At 38.7% G+C, this 24,285-nt stretch overlaps 1 protein-coding gene across 4 annotated transcripts in view; it reads left to right on the top strand.

The window, feature by feature from the left end:
- BASP1 (brain abundant membrane attached signal protein 1) overlaps positions 1-21,753 on the top strand; it is a 51,132-nt gene extending 29,379 nt beyond the window's left edge. For all 4 annotated transcript variants that reach the window (XM_014893303.2, XM_088170797.1, XM_088170786.1 and 1 more), the window contains exon 2: positions 20,143-21,753. In XM_014893303.2, coding sequence (XP_014748789.2) covers positions 20,152-20,883 — 732 coding nt within the window. In that variant the 5' untranslated portion in view covers positions 20,143-20,151 and the 3' untranslated portion in view covers positions 20,884-21,753. The remainder of the gene's footprint in view (positions 1-20,142) is intronic.
- Positions 21,754-24,285: the final 2,532 nt, after the last annotated feature.

The raw sequence follows: 24,285 nt of genomic DNA, 5'->3' as shown, positions 1-24,285 counted from the left end.
GCTACTAGTGGTCTGAGAGAGCTTTGGTTCTTTGCTGGTTTGCTGTTTTATTTTGGTGCAATGCTAATGCTGTACCTTACTTACCTAGTCCAGAGCATCATCTCACACCTGTGTACAACAGAGAGTGTATCTAAATTCCACTTATGGGGAGGGGAGAACTTTTATTTTGCCAAGATCCCGTGGCAAAACAGCTGAAGGCTCATCTTTGTGTTAGCATATTCTTGCTCTTTTTGAACATGTGAAGGATAAATTTCTTATATATCCTTTTGTCCAGCTTTTTATTCTCTCTTTTGTCCCTCTCCTCCCCTCCCTCCTAGAGTAAAAGGGTGCATTTGCTTCTGGCAATTCCAGCTTTTCATGGGATCTTTTGCTACGTGCCAATGAAGAAGAAGCAGGAAGATGTTGAATGGCGCCAGGAAAAGGAAAATAGGGCACATCCTCTGCTGAACATGCACAGAACAGCTTGAAGCTGAGGTGCTTCCAGTCATGGTACTAGAGAATGTTATGAACCATACTGATCTTGTATACAAACTGATTTAGGTTTTTGGTTAGAAAAGAAGACGTCTTCTCTGTGTGATGGTCCACACTACCTTGCATGCTAGAATAATTTGCTGGATATTTCTGCAGTAAGGAACATGGTAAAAAAACAGAGGAAAGACAGTGAGAGGGAGGTGACCTGCCATTTTCCAATGTCCACTTAAAAGCTGGTAAATACATCCTTCCTTCAGAAATGTTCTGAGGAGAAAGGGTCACCCTTTTGTCCTTTCTCCTTCTTTTGCAAACTCTGTTGGATGTAAAAGCAGTTTCGCTCTTTAACATTTACACAGATTGACCTAAAAAATAATAAGTGGCATCCTAAAATGACTGTTAATCCTGGGGGCTGCAGAGATGTCTGCCATTTATCAGATACTTACACAATATTTGTATTATCAGAAAAGCATAAGGACCAGTTTAGTAACCTTTCCCCAACATTGTTTGCTAAACATTTTCTATTAGACATGCTCAGTATGGACAGTATAATTGAATAACTTAGTTTTCTGAATTACAATCATAACTCATGCTTCAGTACCTTATGTTCTGGCTTGTAGTCTCAGTTTAAATCTGTGGTTTAACTTTCCTTTGTACCTTTAACTTGCAGATTCTACATAAGAGTTTTCCTTGGCAACTATGCTTGTAATATTCAGATTAGTGCCCTAATTCCTTAATAATTTTGAGATCTAAAACACTGCTGTAGAAAAGCGTTATAACATAGCCTGGAATGAAAGAACTATTTAACAAAGGTTATATCCCATTTCCACGGAATGCATTAGCCAAGTATAGGTTGTTCAGGCTTCTAGGTCTCCCATACAGTAGTGACCTCATGATACCAAATCCAGATGAGATGCAAAGTCCTCTGTCTTCTCAGGGAGAAAAAATGTGGTAGGATAGTGTATATTTTATTTTCTTTTTGCATTTAAATTAGAGTTGAAAATTTAGGAGGTTTTAGGTAAACAAGAATATAATCTTCATGAATCTGTACTACCAAAATTATCCTAATACTTGAAAGAAATGTGTCTCCTTGGTGCTACAGAAACCTCCCAGCAGGTCCAATATCATGCTCCAAGAACAGAAGTATGGCTTGGAGATGTTCATACAATAATTCCATGGAAGCGTCTTCATGTACACATCATTGTTTCAGGCTGTGACTGTTTATTCATTCCATAGTGCTTATAAACCTGCACAGAGCTCTGGAGTGCTGGTGGTCTCTCAAACCTCAGCAAGATCAGCAATGAAGCATGGACCCTTTCAGAGCTGCAAGATTTCCATATGAGGTGTTAAAAGGAAAAGAAACATTTCAGCAATGCATTCCTATTTTCTGTGGGTAATCATCGAGTCAAAATAAGTGCAGACTGATAGACTCAATGAAGTCCCCACAACTGAATGAGAATGGAGAGTGGTAACATTTAATATTTACTCTTTTTTTTTTTTTCTTTTTCCCCCTCTACCTTTCCAGTACCAAGGGAAGGAGAAAAATCACTCTTTTCTTACATCTTATTACCTCTTTTCAACCTCCAGACTTTGTTTCCTGGCAAATTTAATTGCAATCATGCTCTAATGTCTCATTTTTAAACACAAAAAATGGGCACATACAAAAGGTTGTTCTCCTGTTGGTCTCTTCTCCTGTCTACATATTAACAGAGATGTAAAGTGGTTGATCATGTCACATGAGAGATGACAGGCCTTTATATTTTCTTAGACATAAGTCCAAGGTAGAGTTACAGAGGGCTAATGGAAACTCAGGCTTTTAATTTCATCCTTCTGTAGTTAAATATTTAATTAATTGTTGAATGTTTTTGCAGCTGAGCATTGAGTCTTTTGTTCCATGTGCTTAATTCCATGTGCTGAGCTTTCATAGGCTCCGTGGTGCTCCCTGCTACTCATCATTGTGCTGAGGTGCTGGTCAAGGGGAGGCTGAAAATCTCAGCAATTTACAGTGGAGAAATGGTGATGTGTCTTGCAAATGTAAAAAATTTGCTTCCACTAACTTTCTAGACACTGTTTGAAAGTCACTACAGTGATCTGAGGAGAGTGACGCTCAGTTGAGAAGGGACTTAATTGCTTTCAGTCTGTATAGGTAGGTGGTCATGTATAGCTGCAATATTTCTTTTCTCTGGCTATTAGCTTGCAGATACTGATATCCACCCAGGTTTTCCATTGAGACTAATGTTTTCCAGCTGCTGCATGCTAGTATGAGAATATTTCTGGCAACTGAGCACTGCATTGGAGTAACTGTAGATGTCATAGAGTTGAGCTGAATATGAAACACTTGATTTTTGAAAAAGAAAATGTTGAATTTTAGGTTCAACAAAACCAATTGGCTTCAAAGCCTCTGGTTAAGAATTCTTTGCTCCAGGTTCTAACTTCATTCATAGAACAAGCAAACAGTGCTGGAGTCTTTCTATATCTTATTGGGTTTTTTTACTGAGAATTGTACTAATAAATGCTGGAGCTGTGATCAAAGATACCAGTTAAATTCCACCTTCCTAAATATAAAACTTAGTTTTTTAATACTTATTTGAGTACTGAATTACATTCATTGCAGATTACTTTTGTTTAGCATTTCTAAGCATTATTTTGTAGTTGAGTAAAATTATTCTTAATGATGATGGCATTTTTTAAAGACTGACTTCTTGATTTGCACTGCTATCTATAGTTATCTTTGAGGAAAAGATCATAAGGAAAAACTCTCAACACCACTCAACTAAATTTTGAAAATTTAACTCATGCAAATAAAATCTGGAACTTAAAAAGATGTGAGGAAGCTCTCACCTCTTCAACAATACTGAAATTGCATGCTGATTTATATCTGAATTACCACATTACTCTGAAAAGGTTTTAGAGTTGCTCTTTTAATCTGGTCTGATAGAAAATTGTTATTTTACAGTTGCTAAAAATAAGAATAAGATACAAAAAAAGATGTTCAAAAATATCCAGGAAAAAGAGTTGAAATGGCCTAATAGGCACCCAGGTAAGATTCCCATGTTTTCATTTGTGGATGAATTAAATCTATAAATAAAATTAATAAAATCCAATGATTGTTATTGTGTTCCATCTGGAAAACCACTCAAGAGCACCAAAAATAAAAATATTAGTTCTGTGCAAACGACCAAAGGAATTTATGTCAGAATGCTCAGTAACTGGAGAGTTAATGGCATAGATTGTCTTACAGTAATTCTCTATATCTAGCTTGTAGATGACAAAGTTATTCCCGACTTTATAAAGTTAATTTAATATTTTTAGGGCAATTTTGTATTTTATGTGTAGGTTTGAAATGGAAAAATACCAGAGATATCTTCTTTCTCTACCTGTGCTGACTTTGACAGACTCCTATGCCCGTGCTCCTGACATACGAGTTACCAGAGACTCAGTTCTCTGCTTTCCATCTACAGTTCTTGTCTTCTCTATGGCCTTGCTTTACAGTCCTTTATTCGCTTTATTTCAAATGGTGCTGCATCTCTTGGCTTCTGAGTACATACGGTTAACTTGCCAGAACAAAGCATGCTAAGAACCTTCCCACAAACTTAAAAATAAATTTAAAGGACTCTTGTGTTTCTTGAATTTATCTGAATACTAGCCTAACAGGTATGAATGATTGAAATAAATTGACATCCATTTTTAAAATGAATGTTTCACATACCTTCCTTGCAAACATGCAGTACTGCCAGGCATAAACATTTAAAATGAATGATGTAAGAAATCATGAGACAAAAATTGCCTTATGGTTTAGGACTCTTTCAAGACTTTTCTTGCTTAATCCAAGATTAAAAGTGAAATCTAGATTACTTTTGTAATCAGTGCTTTAAAAAAATGCAAATGCTTTGAGTTTATGATAAATGTATGAGCTGGCAACTTACAAGTACAAGAGTTCATAGAAACTCAGTAAATTTGAAGCTGAGTGTCATTTGGTTATGATCCCATATTATTTATTTACTTTGAGCTTCTTTCTCAGGCTAGAATCTCTAATGTTTTTTGGCACACATGAATATTTTCCTGACTGGTCTCTGACAAATATGATAATGCAAGTAGTTTTCTTTTAGTTTTAAAGGGAAAAAAAAGCATCTTAATTTTTTCTTTCTTCCTTTGTAACTTTTGAACTTTTTACATGGAAAGTATGTTTTCAAAAGACTTGTGTTTACATCATGTAAATGTTCTGACATAACCTGTAGAAACATAGACTGTAGAAACATTTAGGCTGGAAAAGACCTCTAAGATCATTGAGTCCAACCCTTAATAAAGCATGGCAAAGTTCAGCACTAAACCATGTCCCTCAGTGTCACGTAATCTACTCATAATGAAAAAAAAAACTCAAAATGTACAAAGTTAGTGGCTCACAAATTCAGTCTGTGATTCTGAGCCAGGCCTGCAGTCCTTTGTAGCTGTCTGTCCCTTGGTGCAGGTACTAAGAACTGAGAGCTGTGGGGCTGTTCTTCATTCCTTTGATATTGACATGGTCAGATTTGTACTGCTGATCTTGATTTACTTACCAAGATTTCTGAAATTCCAGGATCGAAACTGATTTGGGTGCTGTCATAGAGGGGAACGTACCAAAATTTGTCACCCTTCAAATCCCTAATTTCTGCCGTTTCTTCCAGATGATCCTTTCATATCCTGCTCTGTTGAATTTCATCTCCAGCACTGCCATGTTGCTGTGTCTACTTGATGCTTAATCACACTTTAAAGGAAGACACTTCCCATTTTCATTACTTTCTATGTCTGTAATAATGTAATGGCTACAGCTCAGATCTGTGGGTAGGAAAGGAAGCTTCTGCAGAGTGTGACAAATATAACTCAGAATTTTCAAGCTTGTGTAATCTTTAAAAAGGTCTTGGAAAGTTAGTGAACTAATTTAGAACTTCCTCTTGTGTCTGTTCAAATTTGAATAATCACTCCTAAAAGACAGAGACATGCATCTAATTGATAAACATAAAATAAATATAGTGACCAGAATGTGCCCAATGCCCAGGGATCTAATGCAAGAAAATTAAAAAGAGCTTATGATTGTTTTTCAAACATTCAAAATTTTATGTTTAAGAGAAAATAACTTTGTTTTCTTACATCTGTCTTCAATAAAGCACTAAAATGGCTGCCAAGCAGTAGCTTCATCTTCATCCAGCTGGATACACTGGAGCTTTCTTAGCTTGAGAAAAAATCCTTCTCAGCAAGTCATCCGAAACTGAGTGAAAGGTGCATATTTGGAACTATAAATCAAAATGTCCATGTGCAGATGTTCTCAGCCTAGAGGCATAAATTTGAAGGAACATGGTTCCAGAAGGATTTTTCAGCAATACCTGAAATTGGTCAGAGATACTTTACAACTACCTATTCCAGATTTGACATAGTACTGTAAAATCATCACGAGTGACTTGCTTATTATGCTGTTCCCATATATGCTGCTCATACGTACTGTGGTGTACAGTGGGAAGCTTCAGAGAGAGCAATTCAGTACAGTGCCAATATGCAGGAAAACACCCTTCTCTAACAGAGAGCTGGGGTAAAGGAATCGTGTGAGATAGGCTTGCTTTTTAAAACAAGGAGAAATATCTCCAAGCCCTTACAGCACCAGGCAGAACTTATCTGAGAATGAAAAGGGATATGATAATTTGCCATTTTGCAAATGGGCAGTTGGGCTGCAAATTAGATGGCCTTCCATGCAAGAGCAACTGGGAAAGATTGAGTAGGTTTTGGGTTCTTGCCTCCTCCGACCCCAGGCTGCTGTGGGTCCCTGAAAATAGAAAGAGGGAGAGAGGTATTCTCATGACTTTGTGACATGTTACAGTTTTAGTGCAGTGATTTGTGTCTGCCTTGAAAGGGAAAAGCTCATCTGTCATTTTCACCATGGTACATTTTTTTACTATGACGGGTCCCAGAGGCTTAAACCAAAGTATATTGTCCCACTGCTCTAGGATGGCTATTTCACCTTGAGAATCAGATGCCTCCTACTGTAAATGAGCATGTTGTGATTTTAGGGAAAATGTGATGGGATGGTTGTTGTTGTGCGTTATTTAACTAAGTTGTCCTGAGTAAGGAAAGTAATTCCTTCTGTATCTGATACCTGTTTTGGAAGTGGCTCATGTCATATCCTGTGAGAAGTTTGTGATATGAGCAAAGTTTGCAGTCATTGGCAAACAACATAAATTAATCCCGTTTTTAGACTCATATATTCACACGGAGTAGAATTTGAAAAGAAAACTATTTTTAAATCACCACATTGTAAAAACTAATAAATACTTGAATAGATTTGTCCACTTATAGTGAAGAATTGCTGAGCTGAAAGTGGACAGGGAAATTGCTGTTTCTGGAAAAAAAAGATTGTGTTTTGCTTTATGCATAAATCATAGAATAACCTTACCTGTGGTATTGCTTACCAGTTACCTGTGATTAAAAATAAAAGATATATAGAAAGTAAGAGATTGTGGTAGGTAAGAGACTTAAATGAATATATTTAGGGTTGCAAATATTCTTAAAATAGTTAGGTGTTTCTTGCGACGTATTTCCTGAAACTGGCTCACTTAACATTTTCTGAGATAGCATGAGACCTTTGAAAGTAATATTTCCAAATATGGATAAGAGAATTTCATGCACTTGAATCATATTTCAACCCAACCTCCTTGTTTGGGATGTGTGAATTTAGTGCTCAACTTGTGCATTTGGGGGATACCCAGAAAACTGCAGTGAACAGAACTGTGAACATGATTTCTGCAGAGCTAAATGCCTCTTGGCTCCTGACAGCCAACATCTTAAAGTTTATGAAGTGCAGCTCCCTCTCCCCAACGCCCAAGCAAATGAATTGCCAAACTCTGGGAGCCAGAGCTGTGGCAGCAGGGCAGGGGTATTAACTCAGTTCACATTTCTTGATGTGATCTCACAGAGGAATGCAGGGGCCCTATCCCACCAGCTGACCTGCTAGAGCAGAAAGGGAAAAGTCCCCAAATTGAAGTGTTGGCCAGTCTGACCACTGCAACCTCATCAGTCAGGAGAACTGATTATAAAAAAAGCCTCTAGAAAAGCCAGTTACTACTGGGAGTTGCAGCAGCTGTGTTCTGTAAAATGAATTAAAACAAATTTATATCCTCTTACTCCTACAACATGGGCTTCCTGGGGCACAGATGGGTTCCATGTATCTGCTAGCATGGGGGACAAAGAAATGGAACCACAGTGCTGGTTTGAAACATGGGCTACTACTAAAATATATTAGTGCTGAAACAGCTAGCAGAACTTTTCTAGTGGTATTTTTCTTTTTATTTATGTGTCTGTCCTGAAAAATGAAAACCAGTTTTCTGTATTTCTGAGGTCTCCATTGCTTTGATAGACTTCTCTCATTTAAATCCTGAAATAACTCAGTTATACATTATGTTGATATCTGTTTACCTTCTTTGGTTTGAATAAATAATTTTTCACATAGCCATGGGCTGAAATCTTCTTAAACTGAAGGAATGACTGTAAGAATTTTCTATAAATAACATGTGGGCTTTGGAAAGTAAGCTTTTTTTCCATTATATGTCTGACACTAGGTGACCAAAACTGCAGATTGACCTACATACAGCCTTGATGGAGGTCTATCTTAGAGCTATATCTTCGACAATTGGTATGGATTCTGAGCTGCTAAAATTGAATAGTGGCCATATTAGGTATTAACTAAATTCATTGACATAAAATGCAAGTTAGTGCTTAGGTGAGGGGGTGGAAAAGGGACTGCATCCAACTCCACAGCCATCCCTGCAAAGTTATTTTTGTTTTCATTTAGTGAGTTTAAATTTGATCGCTCTTATGGACAGATTTCCTACTGATACTTAAATGGCAATGTAAACCAGGCTGTTTTACTGAGAAGAGATATGCATCTAATCATCTTTCCTGATTTCTACTTTTCATTGCTGCTACAATGTTTGTTCTTCTTTTTGGGTAGTTGCTAGCTTGGGATGGTTCTGGCTGAGTAATTATTAAATTGGATTTCTGCCTTTCCTGGTTTGAACATAAATTTCTTAGTGCAATTCATGGATTGCACTACCTGCTCACTTCATATCTTGCCAAATGGACTTGTAAGCCTCTGATCTTACATAACCTTCCCTCTAGCAGAGCTGGTCAGACATCCCAATATAACCTGAACCAAAACAAGCAAGAAGAAAAGAGAAAGTACAGTCAGGGAAGATTTCAGAAAGAAATTTAGGCAATCAGTCTTGGCCTGGGAATCTTGAATCCAAGCTGATGGCTTAAAATGTGACATGGTGCAGCTTACTGCCTGCCATGGCTCTTTGGGATGATTAGAAACACTTTTTGTTTTTAAAGTGAATTTTTTAAAGCTGACCATTGTCCTGTTGGATCAGGAGATGAAACTCTCTAACAGATGCTGGTTTTGTTCAGCAGTTCCCACTGTCATCTTGCACCACTGAAATCAAAAAGCAAACTGTGGTTCTTCCCTCTCAACCCTCTGGCACACACAGAATATGCTTTACCTTATTACCATCATGTGGCACTGAAGGAGGGTAAAAGGCTCCACTGACAGTGCTCATTGATGCATACCTGTGGTTCTCCCTCTGTGTCAGGAAATACAGCTCTCATTTCTCAAGTGTTGGAGAATATTGCAAGTCTGAATTAAAAATTGCCTATGATGTCTTGGTGTTTTTAATATTAGAGGAGTGCAAATGAGTAGTGGTGGAAAAGATGGAGAGGGATGAGACACAAATAAAAATGAGCTGATAAATGCTCTTTTCTTTCGGTGATTTTTGAGTACCTGTTCCATGTTATTTTGATAAACCTCCCCCAATGACTAAAGCGAAACTGGTAATCCAGCTTGAATATAAAGTTTTGTTTAAAAAAGGAGGGGGGAAAAAGAAAAAAAGTCAAAATGACGTATTAAATATGCATTCTAAATAGGATCAAAAAGAAAGTCTGGAATATGAGATTTTCTTTTGTCTTAATGTATGCTGGTTCAAAAAAACCCCCACATATTGTGCTAGTGTGAGAACCAGGAAGTGAGAGAGACTGAAGTGAAAAACCTAATATAATAGACCAAGCTGCAGTCTGGTAGAAAATGTATATGGCACAAATGAGTGCTCAGAAACACAAATATAGAAAGTTTTCCAAGGTGTTAGGCATTCATTCTTCCATTTTCCTGATTTCTTTTGAGCACGTCTTTACTAGAAAATATTATTACAACAGAGCTATGAGAAGCAGAGAGCTGATAAGCTGCTGACACTGGTACTGCGATCATGAGGCAGAATTTTTCTTAGCAACATGAGAAATACTTGTAATTCAGCCCCAAGTCTCACAGATTTAATTATAGGTAGTTTTGATGTTACGCAATGCATGACTTGACTTGAATACTCTGACTTCAGTACAACATTTTTTGTTTAAAGTGAAACTTTGTACACAGGATTGAAAGTCAGAAGTTTTTATTCCAAGGAGAAATGCAGCAGCTCTTCAGAGAATTGGTGTAAAATACCCTGTAAGTGCTGCTGAGGTGGTGAGTAGGTTTTGTGCTGGTTACTTACAGGAGGTTAAATTCCACCAGAGGAGCGAAGTGTAACACTATCCTAAAGACGTAAGCATGCTCAGCTTTCTAATGCAATGTTAGATGTACAGGTATTTTTGGAATAATGTTTCAATTACTAATTTAACTATCATTAGCAATTGTGTACCAACTGGAGGATGAAATTGGTTTTATCCTGCGATTCTTGCAGCATATGCCTTAATTTGTGAGGAATGCTGTTGCTCACATGTTCAGGCCTGAGGTTATTGGGAGGGTGGGCACATCATCAGTGACTGAAGTAGATGCATGTTCTTTGGGAGAAAAGAGCTGTCAGTGTTCTTTTAAAATCAGCCAACCTCTTCTAATGTCTAAACCCAAAAAACGTGGTACATCCAGAAGCATCAAATGGATGTGCAATCATTTCCTTTTGAGGAAAAAGAGAGAAAAGCTATTCCTACAGCTTATTATAGAGCTAAAACAGATAAAACCAGCGAATATGTTAACTAGATACTAAATCTTAAAATACTTAAATAGTTACATTATGGAATAAAGGAGTCAGCAATAAATACTTCATTTAAATTGCTTCTTTTTTCGTTTTGCTGGGTAAACTAAATACTGTGTACTTTGGAAGGAAGAGCTTGCAGTGCTCTCCTGAACACCATGATATGCACAGCAGCAGCAGGCGCGGCGTTAATTCAGCGGCAGCAGGTCTTGGTTCCCTGTTTTCCTGCTTTCAGTGGTGCAACTGTGAAGTCATGTGCTGCAGTCAGAAATGGTGTGATGCAGTCCATGTGCCTCATATTTAAAAATGAAAAACAAAACTGAGAGCTGGATTTGGTTTATAATAGTAAATGGGGTTTCATTCCTTGCGGTGAGGGTGAAATGCAAACAGAAGAATTAAATTACGCAGTCTAAGGATTGCCATGACCTATCCTAGGTCTGAGCTGTCTGTTAAAAGTTCTGTTTCTAGGTATAGGATTCTTTCTTACAGCCAAGGTTTAAGAATGGTTTTTTTTACAGCCATTTTTTTTTCAGTGAGCAGCACCATGAGATGGAAAACAAAAACGAGGAAGAATTTAGCAATGACTTGGAGAATCCATTTTCAAAGCAAAACTAGTAGTTCCTAGATTTCAAAGCTAATGCATCTATTTCTTATAGCATACTGTAATTTATATTCTAAGGACTCTTTCAAGTTTGATTAAAACTAGTTTGACCATTTAAATGGACATTAAAGTAACAGAGGTGTTTTTGAGTGTGGAATGTTAGACAAGTAAAATGCAAATATAAATAACTTTCTCAAGTGAGAGTTCCCTAGTTAAATACCTTATTCAAAATGTGAATGTGGCTCTCCGTGACTATTTTAAGAAATGACAGGTAAGTATACTATTTATACAAACAGTAACCAAGAACTTTTCCTGTTGAAGAAAATATGTAAATTAGGATCATATGATAATGGTTTTTTTTAGTACAGAAAGCATGAGTTCTCTTCATGTTCCCTGAACTATTTGTTTTTTTCTCAGGAAGAGGCTAGAAAATTCTAAGCTATAGGTGTTAAGCTTGCTTCCTTTTTCCAGTGTGAAGTCCCTCCAGGAATGAAGTCTTCTCACCAGGGCTCTTCAGTAGGACTGTAGTGTGGAGGAGGATAATGTTTTCATTGCTTGCTAGCATTTGACTGTTACATTTTTAAGGTAGCCTTTGGAGGCACCCAAAGGAGGAACAGTTCCTGGGTCTAAGCATATTTGTGGTGTTGAGATCCATGGTAGGGATTGCACTGGAGGGACAGAATTCAAGCAAAATGCAATTTAAAAGGAAATCATGCCATTATCTAGGCTTTTATCACCTTATGTGATTTTGTAATTATATGTGGTGGTGATATCTTATGTATTTGAAGGAGGCAAAAAGTGTCTGGCCATAATTGGAATAGTATGTGTGGAATCTCACCTCTCCCTCAGTGTTGCATGTCCTGGTACCTAAACAGCTTCAAAGGTGTGAAATTTGCATCCTTTCCTACTTAGGAACTTGATTCTAGGATACAGGTTAGAAAACTGACCAGTAGGAAATATTTATTAGACTGGCTGTTGAGGAGACATGCACAAATCCCAAAATGATGTGGCAATTTAGAAAGGAGAAGGAGGCCACATATGCTTATATGTCTTGGTGTAGTCTTTCAGGTTATTTGAATCCTGCAAGCTGTTTCTACAAGAGGTGTTCTTGTAAGGTTAATTTCAGTCTCTGCAGAGCAGGTGTTTACAGCAGAGGTTTCCTCTTCCAACCATGTGCCTAACAATGGTGTGATTAAGATCTCACTCTGGGGCAGGCTGACTTTTGGCTGCAAGTGTGTGCCTGCACGAGCATGTCTGCAAGCTGCTTTTATTATTCAACAAAAAGAACATATGCAATTAATCTGAATATAGGAGAAATGCTTTGAATGGGTCTTGAATCTGTAAGAACACTGGTAGACAGAATGGGGCAGATGATGCAAATAAATAGAAATTGATGGCAGCATTTTTAATTTAAGCAGTCAGAGAATCAGATGAACTGAATGCAAAGCTGAGCAATACATCCACTGAATTGTAAAAATAATGTATTTTATGCTGCTTCTGTTTTGCTCGGTTTTTAATATGACTTGGTTTTGTTATACACAATGCAAAACAGCCTTGGATTTGCTGCCAGGGTTGAAACTGAACGTGCTGGAAGTTGTATCTGCACTGCTGGGCAAAGCTGTACTGTGGTGGATCAGTGAAAAAAGCCCACACCTGGCAAAATATTGCAATTCTGCTTTGAAACCAGCAGTAGGAAAGTAATGAAGAAAATTAACACAAAAACGTGTCAGTTGTAGATAACTGTCTAAGGAGAATAAGGGTGCTGTTATCTCTGTCCCTATTAGGTGGTCTAATAAAAGACATTATCTCTGCCTACAAAGCACAGCCTTGCCTGGGGTGAGTAGGGAATTTGTGCACAGCAGAGCATTTCTCCCATGCTGCTGATTGACTCAGGAAGGCAAGAATGGCCCATCTTTCCAGCTTATGTTTTCTGCAAGATGGCTCTGTAGCTGGAGAGGCTACCTGTGTGTTGTGCAAATGAGGTTTATTGTATTTGGGAACCTGCTCCGACAGGACAGAGTGACTGCAGCACACAGGTCAGTGCTTCACTCTAATGTCTCTCACGTGGAGTGGCACACACACACCGACAGCATAAGGCAGGGCTGTCATGCACTTGTTCCCACAGACCCTCCTACAGCAAAGGGAGTGCTGGTGCCTGACCACAGTCAGGCTGAGTGGTGGATCTTCAGTCACTGCTCTGCTCCAGGTTCTTCATCTGTAGGGCCCTCCAAGTCAGGAGGATGCAAGTCTAGAGTCTCCAACAGTGGCTGTCAAAGTAACCCATAAACTCTTCATCACTCTTTGATCAAATAATGGACAAATTTTGCTTTTATTCAGGAATTCTGCCTAGCTAGCTACCTTTTTTACTTGTGTGCGATGATGGATTACACTTGTGAAATACTTGTGGTTTCAGGTTGATGTTCTATGAATTGATAATTCTGGCAAAACCTTCACCTGTTATGAAACTGCTGACCATCACCCTTCATCTGCTCTTGGAAAATTTGATTCCCACTTGATTAATTAATACATATCTCTGACCACAATCACATAAATCTTAGCAGTATCTCAGGTTCAATTTTTTAATTTGCTCTCAAAAAAATTGCCATGTGACTGTTTAATGTGTGACTTTTCTGAGAGCTTTCTGTATTAGTAGCAGTTATGCTTCTCAAATGAAGCAGTTTTCATGTACGAGTTCTTAAATAGACAGAGATCATTTTATATCAGTATGCAGTGTGCTTAACTTATTATAATCTTATAATTAAATTCTAATAGCAACAATAATAATTTAGATATATTAATAATAAATGGCTCATATTAAAAATCATGTTTCCCATTTTTATGTGGTGTACATGTCCCTGAGAAATTTAAAGTAATATAAAAATTGGAGTTCCTTTTTTTTAAAAAAGAAATTTGCATTAAATGTATTCCACTGCTCAGCAGAGAAAACTAGAACTGAAATCTAGCTGCAAAATAAGCACTTAAACTTGGCAGTATTATTTCCTAGAATTTCTTTGTTGTCAGCATTTTAAAAGAAAACAGGTAGGTCTCAACATTGGAATTGGCTTCTTTTAAGATTAAGGTTAGGAAATCAAATGAGCATAATTTCTGTGCTTTAAGCATTTGCTATTCTTTTACTCTATACCCCTTTTCTAAATCTTGAGATTCACAAGGCTTTGGAAGAAGGAAAGGACCTGCAGTAGTTACAGGACTGTGCACATGCTGAGGGAGGGATTAAAAATTTTCTGTGGTGCGTGAAGAAAACAGTACAAGTGCCAAGCTGAGATGTTCCCATTTTTCTATTGTGTCTCACAGCACAAAACACACAAAAGTGTATGGTGCTAAGGAACAACCAGGTCATATTTTTTCTGTGCACCTCATGTCCAGGCACCTCGCTGCAGGTGTGTGCAGGTGACACTCAGCCCCACAGGTGCAGATTTCCACGATGTGCTCAGCCTGCCTGGCACAGCTTTGTGCCAGCCCAGCATCTCCTCAGAAGGGAGAGGTGGCCAAGGGTGTGTTTCCTTCTGCCACCCTCACACCAGCCTGCCTGACTCTAGGAGACCTGGTTCCCATCACTGCTCTGAAGCATAAGTAACATAGAATAAGAGGATAGGGTAAGGTAGGGAAGGGAAAAGAAAAGAAAAGAAAAGAAAAGAAAAGAAAAGAAAAGAAAAGAAAAGAAAAGAAAAGAAAAGAAAAGAAAAGAAAAGAAAAGAAAAGAAAAGAAAAGAAAAGAAAAGAAAGAAAAGAAAAGAAAAGAAAAGAAAAGAAAAGAAAAGAAAAGAAAAGAAAAGAAAAGAAAAGAAAAGAAAAGAAAAGAAAAGAAAAGAAAAGAAAAGAAAAGAAAAGAAAAGAAAAGAAAAGAAAAGGAGTCACTGATTCTGAGGTTTGAAAAGGCTTGAATCTGAACAAGATCTAGCATTTCTGTTCTGTTAATTCCAAGTAAAATCAGATGAAAAGGAAGATGACTGAAGATAATAGAGAAAGAACACAAAAACATGGTTTTGCTGCTAAAAGGCAAAGCTAGCAAGTCTAATTCTATCTAGGTGTATACTAACAGACGTTTTCTAACATTAACCTGGAAAACTGATTGACCTGGCAAGGATAGGAATGTCTCAGAGTGTATGTGTGTGTATGTGTGCATGTGTATGTGCAATGGGGAACATGAAATTCTGTTGTATATTTTGAGAAGTCGTAAGTTTTGGGTGTTTGTTTTTTTCATAAAAAATTCAGAAAATCTTTCAAAACCAGCATTTCCTTACACCTTGTTTTTTTCAGTTTTCATATATATCCCTTAATTACAACTTTTTTCCCTTTAATTTTTTTTTTTTTTAATGAAGGTGTAGGGTGAATCAAGGAGGTACAGAGGTCTCTTCAAGATCTTTCTATTTCTTTTCAGCACCTGGGGGGGTGGGGCAGTTTCTGGGATTTCATTTGATTTGGAGTGTTGAAACTCTGCCTTGTGAGGGATGTGCATTTTACAGCACTTGTCTGCAGGCAGTGTGAGCCAGCCCATGCCTGGGAACAGGCTTGTGCAAGGGATACTTTGGCCTGACCCGCTGCACGTGCCTGCCCTGCGCTGGAGGCAGTGGAATTTCGGCAGGTACCAATTGTGCTCCTGAACTGGTTTTTCTGGCGATGGACTGAATTCCCCACGCTTTGCATGCAGTCGAACAGGAGCTCTGGAAGCTTAGCTCTGGCAGTCAGACAGAGGTAACATCAGGTGCAATCTGTGTGTCTGTCCTTTCCTGTCGCCCTGCTCGCAGCACTGGGAGGGAGGGTGAGAACAAGCCCGTTCTTGGAATAGTCGGACTCTTTAATGGCGTGTGAAAGCCTGTGCTAAAAGAAACGTTTAGACGTTTATAAGCACATAAAACTAATTGGGCAGACAAACCTTTACTGACGAAAGAGATAGTAAGAGTTTAGTTCTAGGGACTTTTTCAATATAGATGTACAATTGGAAGTATAAAATTTCCAAATAATAATTCTTTTTACAAACTGTACAAATGTGTGCTGCCTAAGTTCCAGGGACTCATGTCTGTGAGTTTTCAGATGTAAAATTAGAAATGTTCCATGAATTCTTCCTCTTGCATTATGGTCTTATGGACATTGAATCTTTGAATACTGATTATCGCAAATATAAAAATTTCAAAGTGTTTAACATTCTCCAAGTGACCTGTACACGGTATATTTTTTAATCTAAATGATCCACTCCGGAGATTATTTCTACTATACAATAAGAAAGATAACTATGCAAGCTTTCTGGTTCTGTTCATACTTCCTGCAGGAGAATGAAAACTTCAGGATGTGGAAAATGTATAGCAGCATCTAGAAACTGAGGAAATCCTTGTGCCTGTTGCAAGGAGTAGCTCTTCTACAGTCTGACCCAGTGATCTCTGGATTGGTTTCTTCTTCCATAAGAAGAGCAATACAAAGAATACTGAACAGCCTGGGAAGTAGACAAAGTCTATTGTAGCTTCCAAGTGTTATATTTTACTTCACTTTTCTGAAGTACTGCTCCGCAGAGTTGTTCGCCAAAGTTCTCTGAAAATTACTGATATATTGTAACTTCTTATATAAAGTTGGCTTCTGGGCTCTCTCTCTCTAGACCCTTTTCTTTCAAGCAGTAAGAAGACTCAGTCATCAAATGCTGTGCCATTTTATAGGAATGGTGCTCGGCACCAAAATTTTCAAGGATCTTCATTCAGGACGTGCTTGCCACAAAGCATTATGTTCAGCTGGCAGCTGCTCAAGCTAGCTCAAAACCTGTACCTGTCAGTAGAAGTGCAAATAACTGAAGACATATTGGGGTTCAGCCTGTGTATATTGTGGTCAATAGTTGTAGGCAAAGTTTGGTCCTGGGCCAGTCATTCACAAGATGAATGCAATGATTATGTGGTTAGGGAGGGGCAGGGGTAGTGGAAGAGGCTGAGCAGTGAAGTCAGGACCCTAGTCTCACTGGGACAGAGGGTACCTTCATTTTTTCTAATAATTTAGTCCCTTTGTGAGGGGTGGAAGAGATGTCTGTCCTCTTTCAAGTGTTCACATGTAGGTAGTAACACAGAGTGAATTTAAGAGTGTATGAATTCTCATCTCAATGACTTTTTGCACTTTTCTTCACTTGGGAGACATTTCACTGGCATTCACTTTCGTTTAGTACCATGCAGGATTATCCCCACAATATCCAGCACAATCACAGAGATGCTTAGGTATAGTGGTCCACATGCTGGTTTTCTAGCAGGTACAGCTGGTTGTAATTTTAAAATACTTTTTAAGGCCTGCTTTGTGTCTGCCACACCTTTGGACTCTGTACTGGATGGTTCAGAGCTGTGCCTCAGGCAGGGACAGGGATGAAGGAGTGGAGTGTGGGACTGTTTCTGAAAAAGGTTACAGGGAAGCCCAGATGTGTTATCAGAAGTCTGGGGACAGGAGGAATGTTTGTAAATCAGATCTAGGGAAAAAGGGACATTGTAGCATTGCTACCTGGGTGATGACCCCAATGATTGCTCTGCTTTTGCATCATAGCCTGGCACAGGTGTAATCATGATGATCTAGACAGCTTTTTAACAGGGAGATAGGAGATTCAGTGTCCCAAAGAGTAAATTTATTCTGTTAGAAAGTAGTTGAAACTCTGCTGGAAGATGGCAGTCCATTTGTAAGTGTAAATATTTGTTAACAGACGTAATGGTAGTCTCTGAACCTCTTCTCCATCTTCTGCTATAGCATCTTGAGCCAGCTGGTTGTGATGCCAACTGAGACACAGATTTCACAGTGTACCTCCAAGCAAAGACAGTGCCTGTTTCTCTTCTTAGTTTGGGACCACATTTCTCGTTTGCATGCTTCTCAACTTTTTAAAGGTCCTTTGGCATAGACATTCTGTATCCAACTGTAACCGAGGTCAAAAGACTGTTTTGGAAGGAAATATAAATTGTGCTGTGTTACTGTGAGCCATAAAATAATAAAATCTTGAAAAATACATAAGACACAACTAATGAAATTTGGTTCACTGTACTTGGGCTTTGCTGGAAAACAGATAAATGCTTAATTAGGAATTACAAATTGAGATACACACATAGCTTCAATATAAATCTGCAATCTGACAGACTTGCAAAAACCCTTTCAAAGTATTTGGTTGTAACTGCACATAAACAATAATCAGGGCAATATTTATAGAGTAATTAAGAAGGCTATACATGTGTCAGATAACAAACTAATGTCCACAGCCTACCCTAAATACCTAAAAACCTGATAACTCTGTCATGAAGGGAGAGATTAGATTGCTCAGCTGTGACTCTGGAAGCTAATCCTTTTATTGCTGTTCCTGTAAAATTTCGGACAATAAAGCAGTGTTTCAGTAACATCACATTACCATTTTGCTGGGCTGTGTGATAATGTTTCACACAGTATTTGCAAATTGTTGCCCTTTTTGAAAGCTGAAGTCAGAAAGATCTCTGCTGACCATTATATCTCAGTTTTGCCCAAGACATGTGGATATTTGGCTGCTGGGTTCTGCCTGGGGCTTATATCTGTGGTAGCAGATAATCTACTGAGAGGCAACCAGTTCTTAGTTGTACATAATACTACTTTATATTCAGCCTGCTATGAGCAATCTTATGAATTTTTACTGATTTTTATTCACAGTTTTAGTAAATGTGTGAAAAATATACAGCCTATAATTATATCTACCTGTGCAAAACAGAAAATTAGAATGATTCATCTTCCTTGGAGAAATTCTTACATTTAACATTTGTTTGACAGTTCCTTGAAAAAAGTCACCTTCTCCTATTTTCAAATAGTAGGAAACACAGAAATATTTTTTTCTTAACCTTTCATTAATCATGAATTAAATATTTTCTTTAATACTAGAAATGCAATTTTTTCTCCAGTCATAGAGATTTTTGTTTTCATTAATGACCCAATATATCTGTGTCTCCTATTTTCATAGACGAAGTTTACTTTGAAGTACTGTGAAAGCTTTTGTATATTTTTATTTAAGACTCCCACATAAAGGCTATATAAATACTGATATGGTTGCACACGTGGTCGACTTCTAAATAACTGAGCAGTGTAGCTGATTGCTTGTCACTCTTGAAAACTGGGAGCAGAGGCTACAAATATGCCCCTCTTTTCTCCCATTTTTTATTGCACCATGTCATGTGCCACGTGCAAGCTTGTGCTCAGAAGTACTGTATTTGGTTCTTTCGTCTTATGGAGTGGCCACAGTCTTGCTGTGCTTCAGGCTCTGTGTCTCCCATCCTGGTGTGGAGCGTGGGAATGCAGGGCTTTGGGCGGGTGATCCCTGAGGAAGCTGCAAAGCTGGGTGGCACTCTGTGCGTGGGAGTTGTTCCTGCTTCTGGGGCGGCTGGATGTGGGTGCCCACATCCCTCTGGGTGAGGAAGCACATGATCCTCCAGCCCTCCACAAAGGCTGTATATCCAAGGGAAACTGGCCATAAGGGTAACAGCCTGGGAGGTCTACGGAGTAGATGCAGTTTTCTACATTAGCCTTCTCACTGATTCTAGGCCTCCTTTGATTTCTCCACACCTTAATGGAAAGGTGATTCAGAGCCTTTGCTGGTGGACTTTGTGTTAGCTAGGGTTGGATGACACGATTGACAGTCAAATTCTGTTCATTCCCAACCTGAATATGTCTTTTTTCTACTTCCACTGTTTCTCAGGCCACAAAAGATTGTGACTGTGTGTTAGTCCTCCATCATCTTGTTACTTCTTGTTACTCCATCCCCTTCCTTCCCGCTGACCTGTAACCAGGGTTAGAGGTGTTCAGAGGGCTGTTCACAAGGGAATGTGACCAAAAGGTGTTTGCTGATTGATATTCTGCAGGGCTGAGGAGAATGTAAGCTCAGTTGCAATGGTGCTCTGCAGCATGGGTACATTGAGCTGACGACATCTTACCAAACCTCATGTGGTCTCCTTTTCAGGAGCCAGAATAAATTTTTTCCTTTGCACTCTGTTGATTCTCTTAGTGATGAATACTGGGCTCTGAGTAATCAATCCTTTCTCTTTTCTGTTACAGAGCTCCAACATGGGAGGCAAACTGAGCAAGAAGAAGAAGGGATACAGTGTCAATGATGAGAAAGCTAAAGACAAAGACAAGAAGGCTGAAGGAGCAGCAACTGAGGAAGAGGAGACTCCAAAGGAGGCTGAGGATGCCCAGAAAACCACAGAGACCACAGAAGTGAAGGAGAACAACAAGGAGGAGAAGGGAGAAAAGGATACTCAGGTCACTGCCAATAAGACAGAAGAAAAAGAAGGGGAGAAGGAGAAAACAGTGACCCAGGAAGAAACCCAGAAAACAGAACCTGAGAAGTCGGAGGCCGTTGTCGATGCGAAAGTAGAGCCACAGAAGAACACTGAACAGGCACCCAAGCAAGAGGAGCCGACTGCTGCCTCTGCTCCTGCTGCCAGTAGCGAAGCACCCAAACCCTCTGAGCCTAGCACCGATGCAAAAGCTTCCCAGCCTTCAGAAGCCACAGCTCCCAGTAAAGCAGATGACAAGAGCAAAGAGGAAGGGGAAGCCAAAAAGACTGAGGCTCCCGCAACGCCCGCAGCCCAAGAAACTAAAAGTGAAGTGGCCCCAGCTTCAGACTCAAAACCTAGCAGCAACGAGGCTGCTCCTTCTTCCAAGGAGCCCGCGGCAACAGCAGCACCTAGTTCGACTGCTAAGGCCTCGGACCCTGCAGCCCCTCCAGAGGAAGCGAAACCTTCTGAAGTTCCAGCGACTAATTCGGATCAAACCATAGCAGTGCAAGATTAAATTGGACAGCCTGTTGAAACAACCACTTAAAACAACCTGTGTCTTTTTTTTATTTTTTCAGCTATACTAACTCGTTTCAGATCTGAAATAGTAAATATGTATTGCCCAGAAAAGAAGGAGAAAAAAAAAAAGAGAAAAAATGAAAAGGATGTCCCATCAAGTTGGGAGGGAGGGAGGGGGGAGAATCCAAATAGTATTTTTGTGGGGAAATATCTAATATACTTTCTGCCAACTTGACACAAGTCCTGGATTAAAATAAATAAATAAATGGATGTCTGAAAGTACAGCACATCTTTTGTATCTGAACTGCTGTAAATGCACTCCACCAGTGTATCAAAATCTTCTTTTTGTTCTGTAATGGGGTTTGGGAGTGATGCATTTGATTCTGCCCACAAGGTTTGTGCCAAGGCAATCAGATCTTTATGAAAGCAGTATTTTCTGTGTTTTTTTTTTAATTTACAGCCTTTCTTATTTTGATATTTTTTTTATGCAGTGGATGAATGCCAACTTTCAGACAAAACCCACTTAGCTGTCCACATATTTCTCAATGCCAATCCTCCAATTCTTCCTCTCCAAATATTTTTTGGGAGTAAAAAGCATTCTCATCCTACTTAGCCTACCTAGATTTCTCATGACGAGTTAATGCATGTCCGTGGTTGGGTGCACCTGTAGTTCTGTTTATTGGTCAGTGGAAATGAAAAAGTCTGCGTTCATTGCAGTTCCAGTTTCTCTTCCATTCTGTGTCACAGACACCAACACACACTCATTGGAAAACAAATGAAAAAACAAAATGTACAATGGATGCATTGAAATTATATGTAATTGTATAAATGGTGCAACAGTAATAAAAGTTAAATAATTTAAAAAATATATAAGTGTAAAGACTGATTAAATCTTCACTTCCACCCCCTGAGAACTAGGCAAAGGAGGTTCTGACACTTAGAGAAGTATTACTTCCGGGGTTGTTTATTTTCCTATAAATAGTCACTCTCCAACAGCCACAAGTATTCTTAGGTGAGGTTGGAAGAAGTGGCCAATGAACAGTTCATCTCATATATGCTTTATCCCAGTCAAAGTAGACATGGCTGTTGCTTGTCTCAACATGTGGGAAAAAAATGTTTTATTGCTATTTTGAAGAGCCACAGGCATGCTGACTGAGTTTTAATTGGGACTAAGACAGTAGATTTGAGAAACTAATCTTTTAAAATGAGGTAATTAAATTTAATCCTAGTCCTATTAAAGTATTTCTAGTGCTGATACACTTTGTTTTTTTCCCCATTACTACTGTGTAGGAGATATACCACTGCTGCCACAAAAGGCCAGTCCTATGTATTTCAAATATGGACAGCCTTGTGTAGCTGAGTAGTTTAGCCCAGCATAAATATTTGTCACTACTTTGCCTATTTGCTTTATTTTTATTCAACAGAACAGCTGAGTAATTGCACTTTCTGCTGGGTGGTATCATTGGTGGATACTGGCAACGATTTCAGTGCAGAGCCCAGGATTCACAAAACCAGTTAAAGCAGCATATTTGGCCTGCCTATTAGTAAACTTTTGGGCAGAGCAGAAGTTCTGAAAGAAGTGGGCAGTGGTAAATAGAAACACAGCTGGTACACATACCAAAGGGATGAGCAGGCTTGTATTTAGTAAATATGGAAAATGGTGTTTTTAAATGATATAAATTATTTCAAATACTTTCTCTCTATGCAGTGAGGATGATTCACTCTACAGATTTGCATAATACTAATCCTAATTTTTTTCAGAAATACAAACATGCTATACCATGCTGGCAGTACTGTTATGCACCCGTGCACCTGAGAGAAGCTTACTGGACCAGGCAGGAATAGTTCAGTTCGGTTTAGATCAGGTCATTCAACTCCATGAATCTCGCACCACCGTGAAGCTTTTACATCCTTAATATGATGCTGAATGCAGTTTTACTTTAATTCTTTGAGGTAATGAAAAACACCCCTGTGCTCCACAGCTGTATCCAAACCCAGCAGCCTCTGCAGCTGTAGACAACAAACACGTGCTGAGGTTCTCACCTCAGCTTAACAAAGTCTTAACACACGTGCTGAGGTTCTCACAACCTGCTTGCTGATGGCAGTTTTGTCCCAACAATGTCAATACTGCAAAGAAATATTGTGCCCCACATGGCTGGAAATCAATAACATATGGTCAAAAAAAATGCACTTGTGTTTGGGAAACTGGGAGTCAGCACAGCCAAAGATCAGTGCACTTGGAAGTCTTCAGTAGTCTCAAAAAATATAAAAGGAAAGTTGCCATATGATACTTTTTATTAATACTTTTATTAATAGACAGGCCTGCAAAATTGTTTTTCTTTTCATAGTTGCTTAATTTCTATAGTCTATAACTGATGGTTAAAAGGCATTCTGGCCAAGGCCACTGCTCCAATATGCTGCTATTCTATACCTACATACACAAGGAAAGAAATAATCTCTGTTCAAACAGCTTATGAACTAAATATATGTGGCTAATAGAAATGTGATGCATGTTGCTTGCCTGAAGAACCATGTGAAGAGGTGAGAGCCTAGAGGCTTGCTTTTCTTCAGCCCAGTGTCTCATCTCCAAGATACACTTTTTTTCTGCATTATAATCACTCTTTAATGACAGTAAAAGTATGCTGAGGGTACAGAGCTAACAGGCATGTTAATGCTCTGAGCATAAGCGCATGGCAGATAACCTCAAAGGACCCAACCCTTTTGTGAAAATGTGCCAAAGGAATAGAGAAATTCAGCCCTGGGAAAGAACCTTTGCTATTGTTTAGAGCCCCCACAGAGACCCTTTTGCAAGGTCTCCCTTGTTTTGCCGTGGAAACTGTCAAGAATCTGTTGCTTTCCCTTCAACAATAGGAAGGTCAGTGCCATTGACTTTGCTCATACATTGCTCATACTTCGCTCATACTTCACTTGCACAGCAAAGAGGAGCTCAGGTGCCTTTAAATGTGAAGCAGCTTTTTCTTTTCTTTCTTTTCTTTTCTTTTCTTTTCTTTTCTTTTCTTTTCTTTTCTTTTCTTTTCTTTTCTTTTCTTTTCTTTTCTTTTCTTTTCTTTTCTTTTCTTTTCTTTTCTTTTCTTTTCTTTTCTTTTCTTTTCTTTTCTTTTCTTTTCTTCTCTTTTCTTCTCTTTTCTTTTCTTTTCTTTTCTCTTTTCTTTTCTTGAAATGTTCCTGCTACTATTTTCATAGTGAATTTTGGGGATGGTAAAAACCCTAAAATTATGATAAATTATTCATAATGAAATGGCTTGGTAGAAGCAAAGCCTACTACTTGCCCTGTAGTTGGTTCAGTACACTTGACTTCTGTGTCTGTACAGGATAAGGCACCTCCTTGAAGAAACAGTACAACAAAACATTATGGGATGTGCTAGTGTCCTATGTGATA

This window comes from Sturnus vulgaris, chromosome 1 (genome assembly GCF_052056855.1).
Source record: "Sturnus vulgaris isolate bStuVul1 chromosome 1, bStuVul1.hap1, whole genome shotgun sequence".
Taxonomy (NCBI): domain Eukaryota; kingdom Metazoa; phylum Chordata; class Aves; order Passeriformes; family Sturnidae; genus Sturnus; species Sturnus vulgaris.
This window is presented reverse-complemented; position numbering and strand designations above follow the sequence as displayed.